At 35.5% G+C, this 27,797-nt stretch overlaps 1 protein-coding gene across 1 annotated transcript in view; it reads right to left on the bottom strand.

The window, feature by feature from the left end:
• Positions 1–27,797, bottom strand: part of TTC6 (tetratricopeptide repeat domain 6) — a 218,113-nt gene that overhangs the window by 127,881 nt on the left and 62,435 nt on the right. Inside the window, exons 3-5 of the mRNA XM_090270118.1 lie at positions 17,028–17,120; positions 9,343–9,552; positions 3,417–3,544 (exon numbers count right to left, since the gene is read on the bottom strand). Of these exons, the coding sequence (XP_090126244.1) occupies positions 3,417–3,544; positions 9,343–9,552; positions 17,028–17,120 (431 nt within the window). The remainder of the gene's footprint in view (positions 1–3,416; positions 3,545–9,342; positions 9,553–17,027; positions 17,121–27,797) is intronic.

The following is a 27,797-nucleotide window of genomic DNA, read 5'->3' on the forward strand; positions in this document are numbered from 1 at the left end:
TATAAGCCGATTTTTTTCCTATTATTGCCTCTTACTGACCCCTGAGTTGGAAACAGCCCTTATCTAGTACTACTCTATCCCAACCACCCTGCTTAAGTTATACTCTTACATTAACCAAGTGATGACCTTCTCATGAAATCAAACAAACTTTAGATATTTAGACTGTGATCTCTATGAAGCTACAGATGAAAATATTGGTGAGCCTTCTTGAAATTGCTCTTCCTCCCTCTGAGAACTTTTTAAAGTCTGCACTATCTCAGCTCTACATCTGCCTCTCAAATTAATCACAATTTCAGTTGGTCACTGGCTCTTCTTTCTCCATCTCCTAAACTGGGTGTGGCTTCTAAGGTCAAACATTTTTTTCTGCGTTGAAAAGATCAGCATCAGTGTCTCAGTTATTTCCTCTGTGCTGAGAGCTCCCAAATCTTATCTCCAGTATCACCACCTCACCCAGATTCCTCAACATCAAGATATAAAACATTGGACCCACCTTTGACTCCTCTTTCCCTCACCTGCATATCTGATGAAAGCCAGAGCTTCTCCCCTGCACAGGGTTGCTCAAGTGTGCTCCTCTCCCCTCCTCACTTCCAACTTAGTCAAGGTCCTCAGCACCTCAACCTGCATTAGCGACAGTCTAACGCCAGTCGGGCTGAGCAGTGCACCCTCTTTCTCTTCCCCTCTCCGATATCTCCTGTGAAATTCTATCACATTGATCTTTAAATATTCCTTTACCCAGAATGATGGTTCTTTGTCACTTGCTGCATTCACCTAACTTCCTCTCTCTAAGTCTCAAGGCTCCTGACATCTGGCCCCGCTTCTAACCTAGTGGTTAACAGGGTAGAGTGCAATGGAGTCAGACTGCCTTTGCTCAAATCCTGTTTAAAATTACCCCATGATCATAAGCAAATCGATTGATTTCTTTACATCTCAGTAAATTGGGAATAACAACATTAGCACATCCTGGATAAAATTACTTTAAAGAGGGAAGGAGTGAATGCATCGAAAACAGCGTCTCTCACATGGCAGATGTTTGCTATTATTATCAGGCTCCAGGACAATTCACAGGATCGGCAAGACCTGTCATTTCCTTCAGTGATGAATAGAATGCTGCCTCTCCTTTTGTCGACGTCTAAACATCCTTAAAACAACATCCCCAAGACAAACTTTTCTGCAAAATTTAATGATTTTCCTTTTTTATAAATATATGTTTTCATACACTGCCCTGTTCTCATGCTGCCCATTCTGACCAATTATCTAATAGGTTAATGCAGGTCTGCCCAGCAATTGCTTTACATAATATAAAGTAGCATAATATAAAGAATATAATCTTTGGCGTTGGCAGTGCCTGGATCAGAATCTCAGCTCTAACACTTGCAAACTGTATCACTAACTTCTCTGAAGATCTGTAAAATGAGAATAAAAATCCCTAACTTCTGCCTTAGTAATTGATGACAGTGCTTGTTTTATTTGTATTGCTATAGTTATTAACTTCTACTGCACAGCACCTAACCTGTTGCTAGGCATTACTGAATCACTAACAGAGAGCAGTTTGTGTCATTTCTAAAATAGCACAGGGCCCAAAAAGAACAGAACATGAAACTTGTGCATGTTCAAGTGGAGGAGGATAAAGAGAGGAAAACCTAAAGCATTTGACAATGCCTGAGACAAAGAGACCTAACTGGAGGAGTGAAAATGGGTGTCCAGGAAGTAGGGATCCCAAGAAAGAACTGGAAAAAAAAAGGGGGGGTGAGGGGGAAAGGTGAGCTCTGATGTCAAACTCATCTACATCATCATTCTGTCTGGGACAAGTCCTGGCTAGTGGAATGCACTTGAGATTACATTACATTTTTTTTTCCTTAACAAAGCAACACAGCCAATCTGAATTCCTACATTCGCGTTATACTCTAATAACATAGATTTGTAAGTGAATATCCCTTGGTTACGGAGCTAAACAACACTATATTTTCAAAAGAGGGCTCAATTTCCAAGAAAAGATTTTAATTTAGGGGCTATTCACAGGTGAAAAAAGTTAGGTAAAAAAATTTTTTTTAAGATTAAGAAAATAGAGGCAAGGAATAAAAGATGTTCAGAAACATTTTTCTAGAATTCTCTTTTATTGCAGAAGTTTTTTAATATCAGAATTCTTTTCTTCTGCATCTCATTATTTCTAAGGGAAATTTCTGATTTTAGTTTTAATGAATTAACACAGTACTATATATATCCAAAAGATCTACAAATATTTTTGGCATGCTCAAGAAAGGCTGTGTGTTTTCATAGCATGGTCTCCTTAAACAGGACTATTTGTCATTCTTTGAAACACTAAGACATAAAAAAGAAAAGACTCTGGCTCTGTGTGTGGCCATGCTACTTTGCTTAATGCACTAAATGTAAGGTTTTTTAGGGGAAAAAAATCAAGAAGTTTCTGCTTCATTGATAATCTGACAGTAACTATTTATTGAAGGTAAAATACTTGTTGTCTGCTGTCACTATTTGTTTTAATACATAATCTTGCTAACTAAATGAGCTTAAAGCAATGCAGATAAGCAATGGCATGTACAGGGTCACTTAAATGCCAATTTGACTCTTTCATAAACTTTGGAATTCTTTTCCCATGAGTCCATTCCCAGCTACTAAATTGTGAGTAATATCCATTTACAAAGTTCAGGCTGGCCATAAAAAGGTTGTCTTCCATGTCCAGCACACCTTTCAGCGCCCTAAGCCACAACAAAAGCTAATAATTAAAGCTTCTTTAAGCCCCCATAAACAGTTAAATGAAGAAGAATCTAGAATAAACCAACCCATAAAAATCCAGTGCTGAAATAAGGAGAAAATCTGTTTCAACATGGTGAATGGCAAAAGATAAACCCATAAATCTAAACTGCATTTACACACTATTATATAAATTGTGGTTACGTCCTGGTATAATAAGAAAGTCCATTAAAAATGTGGTGGGGGGAATAAAGCATGACATAATAGTAGAGGATAAAAAAGTTATCTAAATAACAAATTCTATTGGCCTATGGAAATTCTGTGTTGGGTTGTCATTTATTTTATTTTACAAAAACAAAATTAACTAATATAATAAGCAGTTAATCTAAAATAAGCATTACATAGACTGAAAGAAATTAAATCTAACCGGTTAACATTTACTTTCTTTAGTCTCGCAAAGAGCTATTTTTGTTATAGCTATTGTTATGTTATCAAACCAAGTACCTTGATCAAAAGTAGAAATAAAAATATGGAGTAAAAGCATACATGTCCTAACTGTGCTACTTGCCACCAACTCTTCTGTGACAAGGTTTAATTTAAATCTCATATACACATTTCAAAAACATTCAATTTAAAAATGCATTTTCAGGTATCAGTGCAACTAAATAACTTCTCTTCAGACAGTAAAGTTTGAAAATTTCAGTTACTTTTGTTTTAATAGTTTTTGATCCTGCCGGGGTTTTGTAGACTTCCTTTGTCGTGGAATTCTTAATTTAACTTTTAGTGTTGGCTTAACTCCTTTTCCTCTGATTTGCAACAATTCTGATGATTTCACCTTTAAAAAATATAAAAGTAGGCTGTTAAGAAAACTTGTTAATGAGAATTAGATCTTTCATATTTAATGGTCCATCTCATATTTAAACTCCTAATTTCTATGTATATTTTATGACAAAATATAAATCCTAAAATTGAGTTGATATATTCCTCTAACTCCCTAAATATTTACATATATACCTTCAGAGCAATAAAAATATTAATGCCATATTTATTTATAATATTTTAATTGCCTTAAAACTATTAAAGAAGAAATATATTATTTTTTCCTCCATAGGCCTACTCTTCTGGGTTGGTATTTATACTAGGACTTATGCTTAGTCTCTTAAAGTTTGACATGACTGGTGGTTGCCAGCACAAGGCAAATGAACTTTAGTGCTTTATATACCTATTTTGAGCAATGTTTATTAATTTGTACTTCCTTACCGTTGTACTCTTTCCTATTTTGACTACTTGAAAAAAACAAATGCATGTCTATCTCTTAAATAATTGCATTTTAATCATTATAGGTATTAGGTGTATTATCTTCCTATATTTCCTAGAAAATTTGTAGAATTCATGGTGATAGTTCACCTAAAAATATTTTTCTTCATGGTTTATTCTGTATTTTTTAAAATTAGATTTAAGAAAGAAAGTAGGGTGGCTTTCCTTGGAGAAAGCAGAGAGATGTGGCTGGATAAGTATAAGGAGACCAGAAAAAAAGGGAGCTTTTAATAAATGAGGCAACCAGTTTGGGCTCAGTGCTACAGTAAGGAGAGAGCTGTTGCAATTTCTTGAGTAAGAAAGTGATGACAAATAAGGAAAGCTCAGAGTACAGATCATTCCATCTCACCATCCAGTTAATGTTTAAATTCCCTCTACAGTTTCTCCACCAAATGGTTATTCATTCTGGCTTGAACATCATCAGGAACAGAGGACTGGGAACTCTGAAACTCTTCTGATTGTTAGAATTTTTGCTTGTTTGTTACAGAACCTAACAACACTTATCCACTAGTCTCAATTCAAACCTCACAATCTAACTCTCTTCCTTTTGACAGACAGTGAAATATTTGAATGCAGTTGACTCCTCTGGACCTGCATCCTCCACTCCCACCCCCAGCAAACATCCCCAGTGCCTTCAGCTCTACCTTACATGCCATAGGTTTGAAAACCTGTGCTTTGTCACCTGGAATGTTCTCTTTCGTCTCCAACGTGTCAGTGTTCCTCCTGGAATTGTATACCCATATCTGAACACAGATGTGATCAGATCGACCAAAATAAAAAAAAAAAAAGATGATCCTTTTATATAGTATTTGTCAATCAATGCAAACTATGATTGTATTTGTTTCCCAGTCACTAAATTATAGCTTAAAACCCTGAAGCCTTTTTCACATTTGCTCTAAGTCCTATCATCCCATATCTATGCATTTCGTTTGTGGACCCAAAGGCAGAACTATATATACATTTATCCCCATTAAATTTCACCTGAGATCTGACTAACCAAATCTTACCAGTCACATTTTGAATGTTACCTGCAAATCCAATCAGTAAATTTTCCATAATCTCTTCCAAATTATTAGCAGATAGGATGAATTGGACACAGCCATAGAGCAGACCACAGGGGTTTTCATGGTGAAGAGTGCATCCTTTGCATAACTGAATACAAATCCACCTATCCACCTAGCAGTTCACCTGACTACAGTCTTGTCTACAAAACTGCAATCGGGAGGCTTTCATAAATGGATGGCTGAAATCCAGAGGATAATAACAACAACTAATGTGCGTGTTCTGAGTTTTCTTGTATACCAGGCTCTCCACCATGATACTGTTGTCTTGAATTTCAAGTCTAACACTTTTCTGATGCTCAGTCTAGTAATTCTAGGAAAAGAAATAAGGTTAGTCTTCCATGGCTTGTCCCTTAGGGAAGCTACACTGGTTCCAAGTGATTACTGCTTCCCTTATAAGGGTTCAAACACAATTCTTTTAATGATGCATTTAACCATTCCAGAATTTTGTCTTAGATTAATCATTCGATACAGAAACCACAACCCTGACCCTTAAAAAAATGAAACTCAGGTTTGCCATTGTCAGTCTCCAGGCATCTAACACCTACATCTCCCACTGCAGCAGCTCCTCAAAGCCGCTGCTGACAGGGCCTCAGCAGGCTTGAACCTATGTATCTAAGCCACCAGGCTCGGGTAGCTAAGTTAACTCTTAGAATCTTTAACAATCTTGGGCTTCAGGTTTCTTTTATCAATTCCTTTTCTCTGCTTTCTAAACTAAAGATCATTCTCCTTGTCAAATTTAAGAAAAGCAAAGTACAGATTTTCCAGCTTCCTTTTCTCTTTGTCATATTTGTGTTTATTTAAAACCTCACCTTTTTTCCAAAAATAAATTAAGGCAGCTCTGTCATATGTTGTCATCACACTATTTATCCAAAGTGACAGGGTTATCCTTCCTTTTTTCTCTGTTTGCACCAAAACTAACACAAAACATACTTTTTTAATTTCAGTATTATTCACAGGCCTCAACCCATTCCGGAGCTTAGCCTTCTTGATATAATTGTTATAGCCACATGCCACTTTTATGTTTGTCTATGGATATGTATTTCTTCTTTCATCTTTTATATATTTTAAAAACTGAGTGCAATAGAGAACTCCTAATTATTTCGTGAGAATTTGGGAGATCTTAGGACACCCTGCATCTCTTAAACTTCCTTCCATTTAGAATCTCAAGATACATATATACAGTCTTTTTTACAGATTTTTGACATTTTTCATCCTAAAATGCTCAACAATCCTCTCATGGGCTCTTGTGTCAGTCATTTCTTCACAGAATCTCCACTATCTAATTTTTACTCTTTTTGTTGGTCATGACTTAGACTAGAGTCTTAATAACCTCTATTTTACTAATGAGCTTGCAAGAGTAGAAATGGTCAATAAAGTACAGGTTGATCAAATTCTCTACTTTGTAGCTGAATGAGACCTTTGCGAGCAGTAAAAGTCCTGCATTGCTCCTTTATCATACCTCTGTGCTAGTTCTGTTAGCTATGGGCTATGCCAAAAAAAAGATCCTTAAAAAAAAAGTGATCTTCTTGTCCCAGTCTGCCAATCTGGCCAGGCTTGCTGGAGTTTATTGTCTCTCATTCCTGTGTCAGAGATGTTAGAGACTAACTTCATGGCTTCAAATGTCCAAACAGGGTAAAGTTCATGAATAATAACTGCTCTTGAGCTGTTAAGATAAATCAATACATGCAAGATACTTGGTGAAGACTTGGTGGGATGAGTCATAGGAACACTTCCAAAGCTATCTTCTGTGGCTTTTCTGCTGTGCCCCACAATATCCCACAACAATAAACCATAAAGTCTGATAATACATACTCTTCTCCCCTTGAAACACCTCTGTTTTCAGTTTAGAGCTCTCTTAATCCATTCTCCAAGTCTCTCTCATCAAGCCATTCCTCCTACTCTCATGAGGGACATTCCATCTTTTCATTTTTGCTGCTAAGAGTGTGCTCTTGTACTTAACCAGACACCTGTTAATTGTTGTTATTAAAGGGCAATGCCAATAAGTAGTAAAGAGTGAAGGTTCCAGAATTAAACAACCTCAGTTCAAGTCCTGACTCTACAACTTAACTAGATGTTTGTACTTGGGCAAGTTATTTATGTTCTTTATGATTCAGTTTTTTCCAACTATAAAATGAGGGTAATAATAAGGTTGTTATTAGAAAAAGTAAGATAATGCATGAAAACCACTTAGCAAAGTGGTTCACACATAGTCAATGTGCAATAAAGTCTAGTTATCTAAGGAAAGGACTGCCTCTTTTTATAAAAAATGAATAATTTGAGTAACTTCTTAATAATATTTAATAGCAGCCACACAAGCCAAATGAATTAACATTTGGGGACTTTTCTAATAAGGGATTTAAATTCCTGACAGGCTATGGTAGTTAAACCACTGTCCAGAAAATCCATTGCATTCTTTGACACATTTAGTAGCTAACCATTTGCCTCTCATGCCCACATTTTATTTCCAAAGTCCCAATTTTCAGGTAGAAGAATAGATAACACTACCTGTGCCCACCAGTCTAACACTTTTTCAAGATGTCATAGTCTTCAGAGATGCTCTCTGAGGTCTTCACACTTAGAAAGTGTCAGCCTAACACAGAGGATTCACCTGGAGGAGTTAGCAATGAGGGGGTTCACATAGCCTTGTCAGGCTTCACTTCATACCCGCAGCACATGCTTGAGAAAGACAGCATGACTGCTGACGGAATCGGTCATCAGTCACAGGGCAAGTCCCTCCTCCCTGAGAGCAGGGGGAAATTTTCTCTGCCCAGCTATTACTGTGGATCTTGCTTATTACTTGTTATTTTTAGAGGATTAAAATGCTAGTGCCTTACAGGATGAAACTAAGAAAGAAGGGCTTGAAAAATAAAGAAGAACCAGGAGGCAACTGCACTAATCCAGACATAAGGTCACCAGGACCCAGACTAGGATGGGAGCAACTGCAAAAGAGAAGAAAAAATTATAAGCAGTAATGTTTAGAAGGAATCTAGGCCTTGGAGGCTGATTATATGTGAAAGAAAAAAGGAACAGATAAATTCAAGGTTTCAGAGTTGGAAGTTTTGGGCAAAAGTTGAAGAGCTTGGTAACAGCCCATTGACTTGGGGGAAGCATAGTAGAAACATGGTTATTGGTGGGGAGAGGAGGATCCAAAAAAAAAAAAAAAAAGAGGGATTGGCCAGGAATTTTATTTACCCAAGAAGTGGTATCCATGTGAATCAGTCAGAGAGAACATCCCTTGTGATAATCAAAATAACATGTTGTGTTTCAGGGAAAAGTGGCTTTTTTATAAATCCTAGTAATAATGTATCTATTCTTTAATAACAGAGAAGGAAAACTCTGACTCCAAAAAACCTCCGCTGCCTTGCGGCATACCTCTTCAGGGGAAAGGCTAAGGGAGTAAACCCCGACAGAAAATCCGGAGCCGGAGTCCCTAAGGCGGTTTGACGTTGTAGTCAACACCGGCAACTCCTGCGGCGCACCTGAACCCAAGCTGTATCGACTCCGTCTTTCCCTTGGACCCTCCAGCTGCGAAGAGAGGGGGGGTCTGCTGCATGGGCAACAGCAGACCCTCCATATTACCCTGCCCAGGCTCTGTAGCTTCAGCGTCATCGCAAGATGTCGATTCAACACGGAAGGAGACAGATACCATGTCACTCCCGAGTCGGACTGCACAGCCATTCTCAGCGGTGCAGATAGACTCTTAAGAAGCTACACCATCGTCTCTCAAGACGGACGGCTGCCGACGATTCTTTAATAAACTCATTTAAGTCAAAAAGTGACAAATTAAAGAACAGTACTAAGTAAACACTAATAAGGTCATATGTAAATATGGTAACACTTATTTAAATTGTACATCAATAAAATGAATCTGGGAAATATTCTCACAATAGGAAAACACTTCAGGGTTAGGATAAACCTAAAAGGGGCAAAGTTATAAATGCTACAAAGTACACCAGTCCTGGTCCCAGGGCTACAGTTTCCAATTCCCTCAGGATGGTAAGGGGAAGACTTCGTGAATTTCTGAGAGCACTGACGTTCTTCCAGTCTTAAAAATCTGTCTCTTCTCTGATTAGATTTGAGACTTAAAGTCTTCAAAAACAGATAGTCCATTTTCCCAAATGGACAATTTGCACAGCTGAGGCCTCTTTTCAGGGTGAACTGCCTAACGTTCTTTGGCCCTTGCCTAGGCCATTTTCTCACACCTGCACATATTCAACTCTCATAATTCTGTTGTCAACATAAAGTGTTTTACCTTTAAAGACATGTGTTTGGCTGCTTTTGAATCACCTGTGGACCGTTTATCTTCCAAAGATTTAATTAATTCATCTGCTGGCCGAATTTCTGAAGTTTCTTGAGATTTAAATAACATACTTTCTGCTTCTAAGGCTCCCCATTCTAACATATCCTCTTGTTCAATCTGGAAAGTACTTGATGCAGCTTCAGAATATTTCTCCAACTCGTTCTGTTGGAAAACGTATATGTATAAGAATGCTTTTTCTATTGATCCTTCTGAAGTTTTGTCATATAATGTTTTCTCTCTGAAAAACAAAATTATAAAAGGCATGAATAAAATTAAAAAGAGATAGTAAGTTTCCAATGAAAATTTACAAAAAGAAACTCAGATTGGCTTAAGAAAAATATGAAGTCTGGCAAATTATTTTCCTCAGCCCTTGTCTTAGAAATTAAAGTTACCCCACAGTTATTATACACCAACTCTGAGGACTCCAATCTGACCCTGACTATATTCCACATTCATACAGAATCAAGGTCCACTGAAACATTTAACCTCTGCCCAACCTGAGATTCTCCAGTCCTGAGAAAGAGCTTGATGCTCTTCTAGAACCCTGACTTCAGGTAATCAGAGAATAGTCCAAGAGACCTCAAGAAGACTACAGGGACACCCCAGTTTTATCCCAAGCCCAAATAAAAACTTCTCATAAAATATCACTTCTACTCCTGTTCTGAGCTCCTTAAAAAGCTCTTACTCTCATCATTCTTATTTAACATAGTTCTAGAAGTCCTAGCCAGAGCAATCAGGCAAGAGAAAGAAGTAAAAGGCATCCAAATTGGGAATAAAGAAAAAAAAGTGTCACTTTTTGCAAATGACATGATTCTGTATATAGAGAACACTAAAGTCTCCTCCAGAAAAACTGTTAGAAACAATAAAAAATACAGTAGAGTTGCCAGGTACAAAATCAATGTACAAAAAAACCACTGCATTCTTATATGATAACAATGAAATTTCAGGGGAAAAATGAAACAATAATTCCTTTTGCAATTGCAACAAAAAAGTAAAATACCTAGGAATAAAGTTAACAAAGGATATGGGGGACCTATATACTGAAAACTACAAAATTTATTCAAAGAGATTGAAAAAAGATGCAATGAATGGAAAGACCTTTTGTGTTCATGGATTGGAAGAATCAATATAGTTAAAATGGCCATATTACCTAAAGCAATATACAGGTTTATTACAATCCCCATCAAAATCCCAATATCATTTTTTAAAAAAGAAATAGAACAAAAATAATCATAAGATTTGTGTGGAACCACAAAAGACATTGAATAGCCAAAGCAAACCTGAGGGGGGAAAAAATGAAGCCAGAGGTATCACACTACCTGACTTCAGATTATACTACAGAGTGACAATAATCAAAACAGCATGGTATTGGCAGAAAAACAAACACACAGACCAATGGAACCATTAAGAGCCCAGAAGTAAAGCCATATGTGTATGGTCAAATAATTTTTGGCAAAGGAGCCAAAAACACACAGTGGAGAAAAGAAATCCTCTTCAATAAATGGTGCTGGGAAAATTGGAAAGCTACATGCAAAATAATAAAACTAGATTACAGTTTGTCTTCATGTACAAAAATTAATTCAAAATGGATCAGAAACCTAAATATAAAATTTGAAACAATAAATTATATAGAAGAAAACATACAAACTAAACTTATGGATCTTGGTCTTAGAGAAGATTTATGAATTTGACCCCAAAGGCAAGGGAAGTAAAGGCAAAAATAAATGAATGTGACTATATCAAACTGAAAAACCTCTGCACAGCAAAAGAATACAAGAACAAAACTAAAAACAACCAACCTAATGGGAGACATTTGCAAACAACAGCTCTGACAAAGGTGTTCATTTCCAAAATATATAAAGAACTCATACAATGCAACACCAAACAAACAAACAATCCTATTAAAAATGGTTTGAGGACCTAAACAGACACCTTTTCCAAGCAGAGATACAAATGGCCAACAGATATATGAACTTCACTAGCTATTAGGGAAATGCAAATCAAAATTACAATGAGATACCACCTTACACCTGTTACAATGGCTATTCTCAACTAGACAAGTACCTTCAATAGATAATTAGATAAAGAAGATGTTGTGCATATATACTATGAAATACTACTAAGTCATAAGAAAAGATGAAATACTGCCATTTGCAAAATATGACTATAAAGATGCTCTCCATTTGCAAAATATGGGTGGACCTTGAGAATATTATGCTAAGCAGAATAAGGCAATTAAATAAAGCTAAGAACCATATGATTTCATTCATATGTGGGATATAAAACTGAAACTCATAGACACGGACAACAGTATGGTGGTTACCAGAGGGAAGCGGGTTGGGAGGTAGTAAAGGGTAAACGGAGCCAAACATAGGGTGACAGAAGATGATTTGACTTTGGATGGTGGGCACACAAGGCAATATACAGATAATTTATCATAGAGATGTACACTTGAAACCTGTGTGATCATATTAACCAATGGCACCCCAATAAATTTAATTTAAAAATGGCACAGCCACAAAAGAATGTCTCACTGACTTCATCTGTATCTCACCAAGTTTTAAGGAGAGCATCTTTATAGTCATATTTGAGTATTACCCAGTTTTAAACCAAGATTAGTTGGGGTTGTGGAGCACTAGCAATGAAAATTCACTGCCTCAGGTTAGCAGATGATAAAACCAATCTGACTTACATAAAAATATGAATTCTATAGAAAGACTTAAAAATGCAACTGTATCTTTGTTCTTTGATATATTCAATTGTTAAGTAAGATAAATGGTAAAGATGGCATATGGTATCAAATGCTATAGAAGTTTACTTATAAGCGAGGGATGGCTGAGTCAAGAAATTTGTTTGTAAAATACAATTTGAATCTGGAGCTACTAGATGGTGTTATGGAAAGAGTACGAGCTTTGTAACCAGATAGAAATTAATTCAAATCCTGGGTCTGTCAATTAATAGATGTAATATTGGTCAAATTACTTAACCCTTTTTTGGCCTCATTTTCCTCTTTGATCAAAAGAAGTTAATAAATCCATTTCATAAAAATGGCAGAATAGAGCCTTGGCCAGGTGGTTCAGTTAGTTGGAGCAATGACCTATACACCAAAAGTCTGAGGGTTCAATCCCTGGTCAGGGCACATTCTTAGGTTATGGGTTCAGTCCCTGTTTGCAGCACATACAAGAGGGGCTGATCAATTTTTCCCTCTCACATCATGTCTGTCTGTCTGTCTGTCTGTCTATCTGTCTCTCTCCGTCTCCCTTCCTCTCTCTCTAAAATCAGTAACCATATCACTGGGTGAAGGTTAAAGAAAAAATGGACCTTGGCTGCATGACTCAGTTGGAGCACTGTCCCATGCATTGAAAGGTTGCCAATTTGATTCCTGGTCAGAACATATACCTAGGTTGTGGGTTCAACCCCTGGTTGGGGTGTGTATGGTGGGCAACCAATTGATATTTCTCTCACTCATCTCTCTCTCTCTCTCTCTCTCTCTCTCTCTCTCTCTCTCTCTCTCTCTCTCCTGCCCTCTTCCTCTTTCTCTAAAAATCAATGAAAACATGTCCTCTAGTGAGGATTTTTTTTTTTTTTTTTAATGGCAGAATAGCCCTGGCTGGTGTGGCTCAGTGTGGTGAGTGCTGGTCTGCAAACTGAAAAGTCTGTAGCTCAATTCCTGGTCAGGGCACATGCCAGGGTTTTAGGCCAGGTCCCCAGCTGGGGTTGTGTGAGAGGCAACAGATCGATGTTTCTCTCCCTCTTTTCCTCTCCCTTTCCCTCTCTCTAAAACATAAATAAAATATTTTTAAAAGCATGTTTTCTTTTTAAAAATAAAAATAAATTTACAAAATTAAAAATGGCAAAATAGACATACTGGGATGTGTTTTATGAACCCTATACTGTCTGCCAATGACAAATTCATTCATTTATGTACCATAGCTTTTAGCACTGCTAATTACTCCCTTTCTTTTGAATTTCTCTGTTCCCGATTTCCTCAACAAACTCTCCCAGGGTTCTGGTTTGGGAGACAGAATTGGTGAAGGTATCACTCTCCACAATAGAAAATAGAGGAAGAAAAAAGCTTGATGAGAGGATGACGGTAGTTTTCCTGCTGCAGCTGAGCCCCTTCTGGACTCTGCTCAGCCTCTCCTCCTCTGCAAAGTCTCCTGATCTTATCACTACTCTGTGCCGTTCCTCTACTGTAGCATGTATCACTATATTACAATTGTCTAAATAATCATTATCACAGGCATAATTGTCAATATATATGAGGATTAGCTCATTAAATTTTAATCTTCACCACAACTCCACGAAGTCAGACTTGTTTCTAACCCCACTTTATGGATGTAGAAACTGAGACTTACTGAGATTGAGTAACCTGCTCAAGGTTACACTGAGAGTAAGTGGCAGAACTCTAATTGAACCTAGACAACCTGATTCCAAATTGTACTCTCTTACCCTCTTTCTCCCCCACCCAATATCTGAGTGGTTCTCAAAGTGTGGTCCACAGACTCCTGACAGTCTTCAACAGCCTTTCAGGGATCTGCAACATCAAAACTATTTTCATAATAATACTAAGGCTTATTTGCCTTCTTTACTGTATTGACATTTGCACTGATGATGGACAAACAGTGGTGAGTACAACAATGAACCAATACTTTTCAAATGATTAACACATGAGGTTACAAAATCATGCAGGGGTTAAAGATCCATTCAAAGAATAAGGTGGGTCAATGGATTTTAATGTAATGATATACGATAATATCCAATAAGTTCCTTTATCTGGTTTCAGATTTCCCACTGCAATGATATTTAAGAAAATACCACTAGTGAAGTCTTAGTGTCTTAACAAAGAAAAATATCTATAACTATATTAAAAAGCTCTTAAAATATGGCTTTTTAAAAAATTTCAGACCAGACTTACTTAATATACTTCAACCAAAAGACCATATACAATAGACTGAATGCAAAAGCAGATATGATAATCTAGCTATTTATTAAATCAGATATTAAAGAGATTTCAAAAAAATGTAAGACAGTCCTACCCTCCTCACTAAATTGTTTTGTTTGGGCTAATATTATATCATTAAAATGTTTTATATTAATATGTAATTTGTTTATTATTTTAAATAAATGAATAAATATTTTATATTTTTCTGTTTTAATTTCTAATATGGTAAATATTGGTTGATGTAATCCACATAGACTAAAACTCCTTTGATTCTGTAAAATATTTTTTAAAGTTTAAAGGTATCTGAGACCAAAATGTTTGAATACTTAAGAACTTTATAAAGTTTGTAAGTTCCTTTTTAAAAATTGTGTCACACCGATATTTTATATCTCAACTACTTAGAGCATTGAAGATCCTCTGCTTTTATTTGTGAATGAGTGAATGAATAAGTGAAACAAAATTATATCAGTGTTTTCTCTACTATGTAATTAGTCTCTATTTAGCATATACGTAAAGGCTATTTAGAATAGTCTCTATTTGGAATATTTTGTTTCCTTATATATTGGTCACCATGTGAGTTGCTCAAGGGAAAGAACTATCTTTTCTATCTTTGGATCAACTACAACTAAAACAATGTCTGCCACATTATAGGGGAAAAATGAATGAATATATTCCTTGATTTTTCTATAAGTATGTCAGGATATAATTCTCCATGATCACTCAAAATCTATTATATTTTAAATGGTGGGTACTTAAAAAGTGATATTTCATTAAGAATGCTCTTTTGCCCCTTTGTCCTACCCCCCGCTCCTCCAAAATATTTTTTTTTTAAATGCTCTTTTGTAAAGAGTAAGTTCCATCAGAGAACTAATACACTTCTGGCCCATGGACCTGAGATGTCCCCAGTTGAGGCTGCCATGCACTGAGTGCCACTTAGAAAGTACAGGCCTTCTGCGGACAGGAGCATGCCAGCCACTGCAGCACAGATTGATCTTACCACTAAGGTCTAGAAGTCTAAGGAACAAGTAGGATGAACAGATAGAATTCTGCCCTCTGGCACAGAGTAGGCACCCCAAAATATGTCTGGAATGAAAGATACTAGAGGGGAGCCTAATTTTTATCATGGCCAGTTGCCAACTTAAAAGGTATTTTCCCTCTAAAGGAGTGGTAAGTTTCATCTGAAAAAGCCAGTGGCCAGAAGAGATCCAGTGATTGCTTGTAAATGTCAAAGTTGAAGGTATGGTTCCCAGAGAATTACAAATAAATCAATCTTTTTGTTCAAATCTTTATTTTAAATCATGAAGATGATGTCTAAGGTAATAATTGGCTTTTTTAAGTTTCCTTCAAAATGCTACTTCCTATACTTTACACAAATATGTAGGGAATAGTATTAAGTTGTCTATTCTATTAGTGAAGATTTCTATTTTTCTACACCTAATATTGTATTTTCAGATTATGATACCTCTTATAAACTTGGAGGTCAGAGGTTTTCGTATCTACCTGTAAATGGTGTTACTCAGAGGTACTACACTAGATGCCAGTGTTAAGCCCACAGCATATGTGGTAAAGCTTTAATATTGATGCATCTACATATTAGCACCATACATGCTAGGTCCTAATGCAGGTGATGAGACTATGAAGGGTGAAAAGACATGGTCTCAATCCAGAAGCTTCTCAATCTCTAGTAGTTCAACCATGTATAATAACTAAAATTACCAGATCCATGACTTTTGTGAATATCCCATACACTCTCTAAACACAATATGCTATTCTTAAGATAAAGTTTGATCTGAATTTTTATGTACATGGAGTCATATTTTCAGGAACTAAAGGAGCCTGCTATTTAATAGTATAATTTTACAATACTTGGAAAGGAGTTGATTGTCATGCCACCATTTGTTTTACATAAATATGGATTACTGTAGAGAGAGACACTTCCCATTCACAGAGGATGTGTTCCAGGTTGCTTTGAATCCCATAAATATTTTGACAATGATGGATGAAAAGGAGCTTTATTCCTGAAACAAACTCCTGTCACGAATTGTCCATATTTTTCTACAAAATTCCCTCCTTGTCAATGCTTTTCACAATCCTTCTAGCTAAATAAATAATAATGTGATGCTTTCTTAGAAGCTAATACTTTTTTATTAGATGCTGATTCTTTCACCTTATTCTTCAACTACCTTCTAGATCTGAATGTCTCTAGATCAGAAGAATTGTTAAAATCTTTCCCTTCTGAAAAAGTTTGGGACCTTATCTCAGAAGGTCCCTGATAGAAAGCAACAGTGAACCAAATAGCCAAACCTTTCAATGTGGTACTGGATTTGATGTGCTTACAGTTAAACAAACCTCTAAAATAAAATCAAAGGAGTTTTTAAAAAATATTTTACTTATTTATTTTTGAAAGAAGGAAAGGGAGGGATGAAAAAAGAGAGGGAGAGAAACACTGATGTGAGAGAAAAGCATCCCTCCCATGTACCCTGACCAGGTCCGAATCTACTACCAAGGCATGTGCCCTGACCCGGAATTGAACCAATGACCTTTTGCTTTGCAGGACAACACCCAGCCTCTGAGCCACACCAGTCAGGGCTCAAATGAGATTTTAGAAAAATTCTCTAGAAAAACATTTGAACAACAGGAGGCAGACTATTATTTCAATATAGGCAAGAAGTATTTTTATTAAAGACTTTACCATTTGAGATTCCTCAATACTTATCTCTAATCCTTGCTCTGTTTGCACTTGAGATGTTTTGTGCCAGTACAATTTTCCCATTAAAGAAATATCCTTGAAGGAAAAAAAAAACAATTAAAATAATGTCAACTTTAAATGTCATTGAGGCATATTATTCAATACAGCAAAATGTTAGTCAATATAGTTCACTAAATGAAGACTATATAAAGGAGAAATATACATGAGTCAATATAATACATCAAATGAGAGATGCAGAAGAAAAGATACAATTTTATGGCATTTTAAATCATGATCTCTATAGCTATATTATCAGACTGAATAAGACAATTAGGTAATATTAAATTAGATAATGTAAAACACTGCTATGAAATGGTTACATAAGAAAGATAAAATCAAAACTAAAATTTAATTTAACCAAGAGCAAGAGAAGATATAAATATACTTAAAATTTTAATAGGTATAACTGTTAGGGTCATTTTTGTCATTATTAATGCTAATTTCTATGATATACTCTCTACTCAGCTGAAGCAGTAAGAAGATAGCACACTACAATGTTTAACAATGAATAGGAATAAAAGGACCGAGCTACTGCCCAAACTGTAAAGTCACAGACAAGGCATCAACAGGCAAGTTATTTTGCTAACCTTCGTCTCGTTTTAACATGATTAAAACTGTCACTTGCATACATGACTCTTAAAGGCCCCTTTCTTTTCTAGCCTTCTAATAATGTCAATAGCAATATATGAACATGCACTGTGCTTTAAAACTCTGCTTTTCAACCTTTTCTTTTCTTCATTAAAAATATCCAGCTGAGGCCACTGGCTTCTACTCTACTTTCTTGTCATAAGTAACTATAAAACCAGACAAAACATAAGAACAATTCTTTTAGGGTTGGACAACGGCAGTGCAAGATTGATGACTAAGAGAATGGATGCAAAAAAAGGCTAAGAGCTAAATTACCCCAGATTTCTTTCTTACACAATTTCCAGACCATAACGCAATGAAGGGGAAACCATACAGAGCCCAAGGGTCCTACTGAGTTGAAGAAACAGAAATTATATGTAGGATGACGACCATGTCCAGCTTGAAGCAGCTAGAGGAGCTTGAGACCGTCGCCCATTGTCCTTTACAAGATTACAAAGGGTCTTAATATCTGAGAGGGAGGGATAGTTATTTTTTACGAACCATGGGTATGGACTTGGGGGGGGGATGCTGGGGGAGGGGGGTGCTGGGTGGAGGGGAGCAAGGGGAGAAAATTGGAACGGTTGTAACAATATAATCAATAAAAAACATTTAAAAAAAAAGAAATTATATGGAGAAGACAAAAGGGTAGAATTTGCTAAGCACATTGCGGAGAGAAGGGAGCCACATGGTGAAAGAGGCTCCAGAAATCTGCAGAAACCCTTTAAAGGGTCCTTGACTCTTGCTGAACACCAATCTGCTCATGCAGTGGTGAAGCTTATGAGGCCAAAGACAAACTTCTATGGGGTGGGGTGGGTGGCAACTACCAAAGAGCTGTAAGCCACAATTCCCAGAGCTCACGCAAGCTAGGAATTATTATCTCTCCCATCAGACATAAAGAGTACATGGCACATTCATCACAAACCTCAGAAGGATCGTACATAAGTAGTAGTGCAAAATTAGCCCTGAAGTAAGGCTTTTTTGGACTTTAATAATATTTTAAGTAATACTTCAAAAGATCAAGGTGATCTTCAAGTAGCTTAACTGCCTATCAGATTAATTTCTAATATTTTTAATGAAGACAACAAAATCCAGTACTCTGCTATGTAAAATTCATAATGTTCATCACCCAATCATAAGTTACCAATTACAGAAAATTCATAAGTATGTGATATATAACCAGGAGAAAAACCAGTAGGAAAAAATCCAGATATGACAGAGATGTCAAAATTAACAGACACAGATCTTGAAATTTATAATATAAATATTATAAATGTTCAAAGAGATAAATATAATGAGGAGGAAATGTAAGGTATAAAATCAGAATCAAATGGAACATCTACAAAAAACATACATTTAAAGTAAAAGTTTCACTAGGTGGCATTAATAGCAGAAATGACATTGCAGAAGAAAATATCAGTTAATTAAAGACATAGCAATAGATACCATACAAAATGAATTACAGAGAGATACTGAAAACTGAAACAAAATGAATAAATATTCAATAAACGTGCATTTAATTAGAGTTCCAGAAAGGGGGTATGGAGGGAGCAGAAAATATTCATACAAAAAGTGGTCAAAATGTTCCAAATCTGATGACAACTAATGCAAGAAGCTCCTTGAACTCCAAACAGAATTGCACAAAGAATATTGTGCCAAGCATATTATAATCAAAATGATGAAAACAGCAATAAAGAAAAAATCTTATAAGTATCCAGAGAAACATCAAATACAAATAAACAACAAATTACCAGTGACTAATTGCCACGAATTAATGCTGCAGACTTCTTGTCAGAGCTATACAAGCCAGAAGACAGGAAGCAACATTTCAGAAGGAAAACAACTGCCCACATGGAATTCTATAGCCAGCAAAATAGCTTTCAAAACCAAAGGTGAAATACTTTTTCAGCAAACAAAAGGTGAAAAAAAATTCATTATCATCAAACCTGCATTACAAGAAATATTAAAGAAAATTCTTCAAGCAGAACAAAAATGATATCAGATTAAAACTTGAATGTTCACTGTGAAAGCAAATGGTAGAATGATAAAAATGTGGGTAAATAAAAGACATTTTTCCCTTTTTAATTATTTCTTTAAACTATAATTGACTGTTTAAATACAAATAATAATGTATTGTGAGATTTATAGTATATATACATGTGAAGTATGCATTAATGATAGCACAATGATGGAAAAAGGGAAAAAAATATACTGCTGTAAGTTCCTTATACTATATGTGAAATGGTATATTATTTATTGAGATAAGTTAAATATATATATTGAAAACCATATAGCAGCCACAAAAACAATAAAACAGAGAGGTAAATATGCAGATCATACGGAATGGCATAAAATACTAAAAAAGAAAAATCAAAAGATGGCAAGTAAACAGGAAAAAAACAAAGAACAAATGTGACAAATGGAAACCAAATAACAAGATAATGTCAATAAATCTAAACGCAACCATATCAATAATTGCATGTCAATGGTTCTAAAAATTTTAAAGACAGATTGTCACACTGCAGGAAAAAAACAAGATTCTACTACATGATTGCTGTAGGAGACCTACTTTAAGTATAAAGACATAAATAGGTTGAAGTATAAAGACATAAAAGGCTGAAAGAAGATTTAACCAGCAAACATTAATCATAAAAAGAAATGGAGTGGCTATAATTATATTAGACAAGATAAGCCTCAAAACAAGAAATATTAGCAGGAGAAAGAAGATTGTTTAATAATAATAAAAGTGTCAAGTTTCTCAGAAGACATAAAAGTATGCACTAATGACAAAACTTTAAAAAGCATAAAACAAAAAGAACTGAAAATACAAACAAAAAATTTTACTATTATAGTTGGAAATTTCAAAGCAAGACTATATCTGGTTCCAGAGACTTCACTTTTCATAAATATACTAGCTAGACAGTTAATGTGAAATGGGGAAGTCTGAAAGATATTCCTTACAACCGTTTAGGTTGAATTATATATCTTTAAAGTATAAAAGGATGACAATAATGAACACCAAATTCAGAATATTATTCACATCTAAAGAGGGAGAAAATTATTGGAAAGAAATACAAAAGGGGGCTTTTATTTTACTTGTAAGTTTCTATTTATTTAAACAATCTGAAGTTAATATGATAAAACATTGAATTTTGAAGGATCTGAGTGATGAGGACTTTTTCTACAGTTAAAATATTTCACAATAAAAACACTTTAAATGAACTTCTCAACACATTTTATGTGAGTAACATAACAATGTTAAAGATGAATAAAATATATTTTAAAACCCCTATAATTTACCTCACTTATAAACATATATGCAAAAATTTCAATTAAAATATTTGCAAATTAAGTTAATCTGTGTATTTATAAACTACATATTTTTAATTACAACTTACATTCAATATTATTTTGTATTAGTTTAAGGTGTACAGCATAGTGATTAGATAATCATATACTTTACATAGTGTTTCCCCTTATATTCCCAGTATTTGCCTGACACCATACACAGTTATTACAATATTATTGACTGCATTCCCTATGCTGTACAGAAACAATACATCTTGATCAAGGAAATTTTTCCCAAAGCTACATGGAAAATTCATTGCTAGTTTATGAGACTAAGAAATTAACATGAAAATTTATATGATCATCTCAATAACTGCTGAGGAAAATAAGTAAAATTCAATACCTATTTCTGATTAAAAGTAGAAAAAGAAGAAAACTTACTTAACCCCACAAGAGATATTTTCATATTCCTGCACCAAACACTGATTCTTAATAAGGAATGACACAGCTCAGACCCAGTGCAACAAGAAGATAGTAAGTGATAAAAATAACATAAGAGAAATGACCAAAGTGTCACTATTAATAGGTTAATAGATTATTATCTGTGTGACCATAAATTTGGTGGGAAAGAAGAAAATCAACTGAAAAATTATCAGACCAAAGTAGAGGTACTAAGCATATTTAAAAGTTCAACAAATAAAATTTCAGACCATCAATAACCAGTCAAGATCCCATTCCTAATGAGCCACTAATACAAGCAACAAAATGAATGAATCTCAAAAACATGTTGAGCAGGAAAAGCTAGGTTAAAATGGCATCAGAATAGCCAAAAAATCCTCTCCTATGCACCCTTAAAAGTAACTATAAAAACAAAAATATATGAAAACTTAAAAGTATTTCTCTAGTAAGTCTACTGCCTCGACTTCTTCAAGAACAGCTTCTACTAATTGATTTTTTTAATCTTTCCTGTGCATGGAACATACAGTTTATTTTCTTGCCTTATAATTTTATCCACCACACATGAGTGCGGGACCACCCATTCCACCGCCTATCCTCGCCTAGCTGCGGGGCTGCGCCTCTTCGGACCTCTCCCTCTCTCTGCATCTCTGTCCCTCCTACCCATCTTAATGAATGCCACTGCTTTAAATCCTTGGTGTCAGACTTCCAAACAGCTCACTTTTCTGATGGTTCTGGGTGATATTTGTTATGTACTCTAGCTGCAATTTTTCCTGTAGTTGTGCAAGAAGGCAAAGTATATTTACCTATGCCTCCATCTTGACCAAAGTTTCTAAAGTTTCTAAAAGTTACCTCCACAACTAAAGCCACCTTCACAGATGTTTTCTTATTACTCAGGAAATTTCAAGGGTTTTAGGAGCTGGGATGGGATGGGATGAAGAGCAAATATTATATGGATACATATATCTTATTATAAATCACAATATTACAAAACCCAAAATCAATTTATTTCCCTAGCCTGAGTCTTTTTAACAGCACAAGCCAGTCAGTGCGGTACACCGTCAGGTGGGAGCTCCTTGCAAGCAGGGGCTTTACTGCAGGCACTGCAGGGGCGACCTGGAGAGGTCTCACAGCCTCACTTCTCCAAGTGTGGTCCAATGTCCGGTGGCGCAGATGCTCAGGGGCTCAGGTCCCACCCCAAACCAGCGAAATCAAAACCTGCATCCCCACATGATTCACAGTGTGGATCCTGAGAAAAAAAAAACACATTAATTTTACGTGAACCTTCAGCTCTGGCCTCCTGAACAAGGATCTGCTTGTTTATGGGTCTGAGTCAACTACTAGAGAAAGCCTTGGTTTTTCCCAACAGACTGAGACTTGCCCTGTCCAATCAGAATTCACAAATTGCATCCTCATTTACATAAAATGGACCTAATTGGGAATCTGACTGGGAACTTTTGCTATAAAAGATGGTCTCCACTTTGTCTCAGTGGAACACAATTTAGGTTGCTACCTGAATCTGTGTCTCCCAGGCTGCAGCTCCTTTTCTGAAATAAATGCTTATTATTCTCAGAAACAAACAAAAAATCATTGAAGGATAAGGAAAAAAATGACAACACCTTGAAATCCCAAAGAAATAAATTTTAATAAACTGAATCGCATGCTCAAAAGATGCAAGAAGATATGAATTCTATCAAAACATACAGAAATCCATGCAGAGTAAGGAGAATGTGGTAAAACAAGAGCAGGATGAAAATGAAACTAAAACAATAAAACAGGAAGGTCTGAAGGAAATAAATCACAATGATAGCATTAAAATATTTAAATATTAAATACTATATATTAAAAGGCAGAGTTTTTAATTTAATAATGAAGAAAATTAAATCAGAAGGTAGAGGATAAATGATAAGGTCTTCCAAAATATAGAGGAAAATGACCAAAGGAGGGGCAGGGAAGGGAAGCTATTAAAAGACAGTGATAAAATCAAAGAGAGAAAATTGAGACAAAGTGGGGATAACTGATGTTTCTGAAGACAAAAGTAAATGAATTATAAGCAAAACTTAGTGGCTTGATAGAAAAAGATGTAACTGACTTAAAAACAAAAAAGGTTTAGGTGAGTTAAAGAGTTTGCATCGTCATGTTCGGTGGGTGGTGGGAATCAGTGAAAGTAAAAGTATTCCTAAACATTTCTATAAAATATTTAATTAGAAATATAGCAAATGTCTGAGCTTATACTCAAAGGAAGGAATTCTGACATATTCTGAAAGCGAATGATGACCTTGAGGGAAGTGCTCCTGTGGCCAATCTGGGCAGGAAATGCTTGATTTAACCTTAAGAAATTCATTAATTTATAAGTCAAAAATTTTTTACAAACCCTATAATCATCTCCATGGTAGTTTCATGGGTGAATCACATGAAAGGCTATATGATGATTTGGTTGAGTACATATGCTCTATAGTCAGACTGCTTGGATTCAAATTTTAACTCAGTCACTTTAGAGCAGACTTGAACAAGTTACTTAATCTCTGGGCCTGAGTTTTGTAAAATAGGGATAATAATAGTACATATCTCACATATTCATTATGAGGAATAAATGAGGCAATACATGAAAACAGAAAATATCTCGTATATAATAATAAAAAGGGGGGGACCAAAAAAACTCTGAATAATTTTCTGGAGGGCGGCACTGTTGTAGTACAGGCTTTCCCCATTAGGTTAGTGTTCTAGGAACCCATCTGCAACAGCGTACCAGCTGACATTGTTGTGAGAGGCTGCGTTCAGCTTCAGTGAATTTTTTTTTTTTTAAGACTCAACACGTTTGCCCATTTCATGATGGGTGATTTATGAGCTCACCTGCTCACATTGCACTGAGTGTTCAGCAGTTTTTAAGCAAAAATAGGCAACTCCAGGGCTCCACCCTCCCTATTCACCAGATCTCTCCCTGAGTGACTTTTTTGTTTGTTTGTTTCCCCAGATGAAAAAGTCCTCAAAGGGAAACATTTTGCAGATGCGAAAGAGGTGAAACATAAAATTGCAGAAGTACTAAAGGCATCGAAATTGATGAGTTCAAAAACTGTTTTGTGCAGTGGAAAAAATGCCTCAATAGGAGTATTGCATCAAATGGAGAGTACTTTGAAGGTGACTGAAGTTTAAACAAATAAGAAAAAATGCACAATTTTTATAAATAAATTCCAGTTTTGTGGGGTCCCCATTCATAGCTATTATTATTCACATTATAAAAAGCAAAATAAGAATGCTTGCTGTCCCCATCATAATTTGACATATACTGATAATTCTAGATATGAAACAGAAATAAAACATAACATTTTAAGAAATGAGTTAAATTACTGTGATTTAAAGAGGATATCACTATATGCTTAGAAACCCCAAAAGAACCTATAGCAAAACTATTAGAAATAAGGTTATTTAGACTGGAAATCAATTCACAAAAAAACAAATAGGGTGAGAAAGGAGAAAAAATCACAAAAGCAACAAAAAATATAAACTACCAAAGCAGTGCTTTAATAAATGTGAAGAAAACTAAAAATCTTTATTAAGATGTAAAAATTGCCTTTAATCAGAAATCTTGGCTTTGGGAAGATGAAAATCAAAGAGAATTTTTAAAAAATATTTAATATTTTGTCTAGCATATATTAATTCTATCTTAACTACAGTGAGTGTTATATTTCTACATCTTTCAAAGGACTGGCACAATGTTGAACAATTTTTTTAAATACTTGAAAATGTATAAAGGCATGAGCGAGCGATCAGTCCAATTTAACAATCCTGGATACATTTTTCACATCTTTCCCAAAGCAATTTCTACCTGTGGAGTCTAACTTAGAACCCAAAATGTCAAAGCTGGAAGGAACTTGAAAGAAGTAAAGCCTAAAGGAAGCCCAAATTTTATGGACACTGAACCCAGAGCTTTGAGTCCCAAAGTGTGTGCTGTGTATTTGGAACAAAGTACCTGGTCTTTCCCCTAAACTGCTTCAAGCAGATGGACCAACAACAGAAGCAGCAGTGTTCCTCTGGCTTATTAGGCAAGCCCATTATTTTTCAATCACCTTTAAAAGAAGAGATGGGGAGAGTAACTTCCTCCCACTCTTTTCCTCGTGGAATCCAGGTTCTCCCCAAATGAATCTGGCTTCAAAGACAAAGGCCAAAAGAACACTTCTTACACATACCCTTTTATGATTTCATCAGCACTTACTCAGGTGCATTGCCTTCAAATAACTTACTATGAAGTTCAAGTTTCAGAAAGGAGGAAAGAAAAGACATTTTTATGGCCCTAAATAAATACTTGTCCACACAGGTTACTTTCTTGAGAAATGGCCCTGATTAGTACTGACTTTCTCATGCACCCCCCAGGCAAAACCCTGCAGGCATTGGCCTGTAGGATTCTGCTCACAGGCACAAAAATGTGGCAGGGCTGCTTTGCATTCATCCTTAACCACATTTGACTTTTTTTTTTTTTTTTAATTAGACATTTTATATGATAGTTCTGGGTGGCTGAACCCTGTATTCAGTAAACTGTCAGTTCTGAAAAATATAATTTGAGAAAAAATAAAACCCCAGAACTTCACTGGCTGCCACATAAATTTAAACATCAAAATTGCTACAGTCACTATCTATAACTAAGTATATAAGGTATCTTTTCTACAAAGTCCTAACAGAACATAGTCCATTAATTAAACCTGTTCAAAAACCAAAATATTTCCAGAATCACTATGTTTCACATAGATTTCCACTTTTTATATCACTTTTCTGATGGGTGCCTTATCCCATAAGACTTTATACTGCTTTTTCAAAAATAATATTGAAGCACTTATGAAAAGCATGTTTAATCCAAGTCATCTAAAACAGTTGCAACCAGAAAAATATTTCCAAAATATGAGCAAGCCTATGGTCAGCCTTGGTCTCCTTGTCATTCATACCAGAGAAGACAACATAAAATCTGGGTTTTTTTCTTTCTGAACCATAGATAGTTTTAAATCAATATGCTTGTGTCTAGGTTATAGTATCTACCATTTCAGATATGACATTCCTTTGACGTAAGCGCTGACTACTAAGTGAATTATGGTCAGCTCTGTGAGCAGCACTGTGCTGCAGTACTTTGGGTCTAGGAAGCCAAGAGAAATATAAAGCAAGAAACTTTTCCTCAAGAAGATTAGAATCTAGTTAGAAAGGTAAAAATAACAAACTAGAAATAATTTTTTTTAATACAAAGCAATGTATTCAATCATGCACAATCATTATCCACAGACCCCAAGTTCAATAGGAATTCGGTTTATATAGAGAGATGAGAATAAAAGTATAAATATCAGAAAATGCATCAGTTCCAATCATGCCATTGAGAAACAAATTTGGGGAAGAGGTGGGTTCTTGGGCTTCAGGGCAGGAAAAGAGAAAAGGAAGAACAATGGTTCTCACTTGTTATCTTATATAAGACAACTGAAAATAATTAGGTACTTGCGTCATTTAATTTCAAAAGATCTAATATCTCTTTACTTTATTTAGTAACAGGAATCTAGGAAACTAAAATTTTCAAGACACAAACTAAGGAAGGATAAGTGAAGACATTTGTTACTGTTTCTCTAATGGCACTAAATCTGAAAAACTGTTTTGTGGTCCCTAACTCAAATAAGGTCAAATAACTTTTTAAATGTTTTTTATTGTAAAATCATTCAAGATATTTTAAGTAAAAAAACCCCATAAATTAATATGCAGTTAATATTCAGCAAAAACATTTGTAGTACCATTTTCAGATCTTATTACAAAAAGGCTCTGGTAGCCATTTGTCCAAGATGGTCCCCAGTGATATCCACCTCCTAGAACTCATGCCCCTGAGTAGTCCCCTCTCAGTGAATAGGCTGACCTATGCTGTCAGTAAGATGTAGCAGAAATGGCAGCATATGGCTATAGCTTAAAAGATACTGCAGCTTCTACCTTCTTTTCTCTTAGATGACTCGCTCTGGGGGAAGCCAGCTGACATGTCATGAGGACACTCAAGAAGTTCTATGAAGAGGTCCATGTGGTATGAAACTGAGGTTTCCTGACAAAACCAACACCAAATTGCCAGTGACTGTGACAGATCTTCCAGCCCCAATCATGTCTTCAAATAATGACAGCCCACAAAAGATCTTGCCCACAACCCCAGAGGTTCTTGAGCTAAGCTACAACTGGATTCCTGACCCACAGAAACAAATGCTTATTGTTTTAAATTGCTAAGATTTGGGGTAATTTGTTACAAGAAAATAAATACTTTTAAAAGGCTCTAAAGGAAACTATGGCTCTTCAGATATTTTGTAGCATTTCCTAGAGAACCTAAGATCTCAAAAATAT

This window comes from Furipterus horrens, unplaced genomic scaffold (genome assembly GCF_987537825.1).
Source record: "Furipterus horrens unplaced genomic scaffold, mFurHor1.1.pri manual_scaffold_3, whole genome shotgun sequence".
NCBI lineage: Eukaryota > Metazoa > Chordata > Mammalia > Chiroptera > Furipteridae > Furipterus > Furipterus horrens.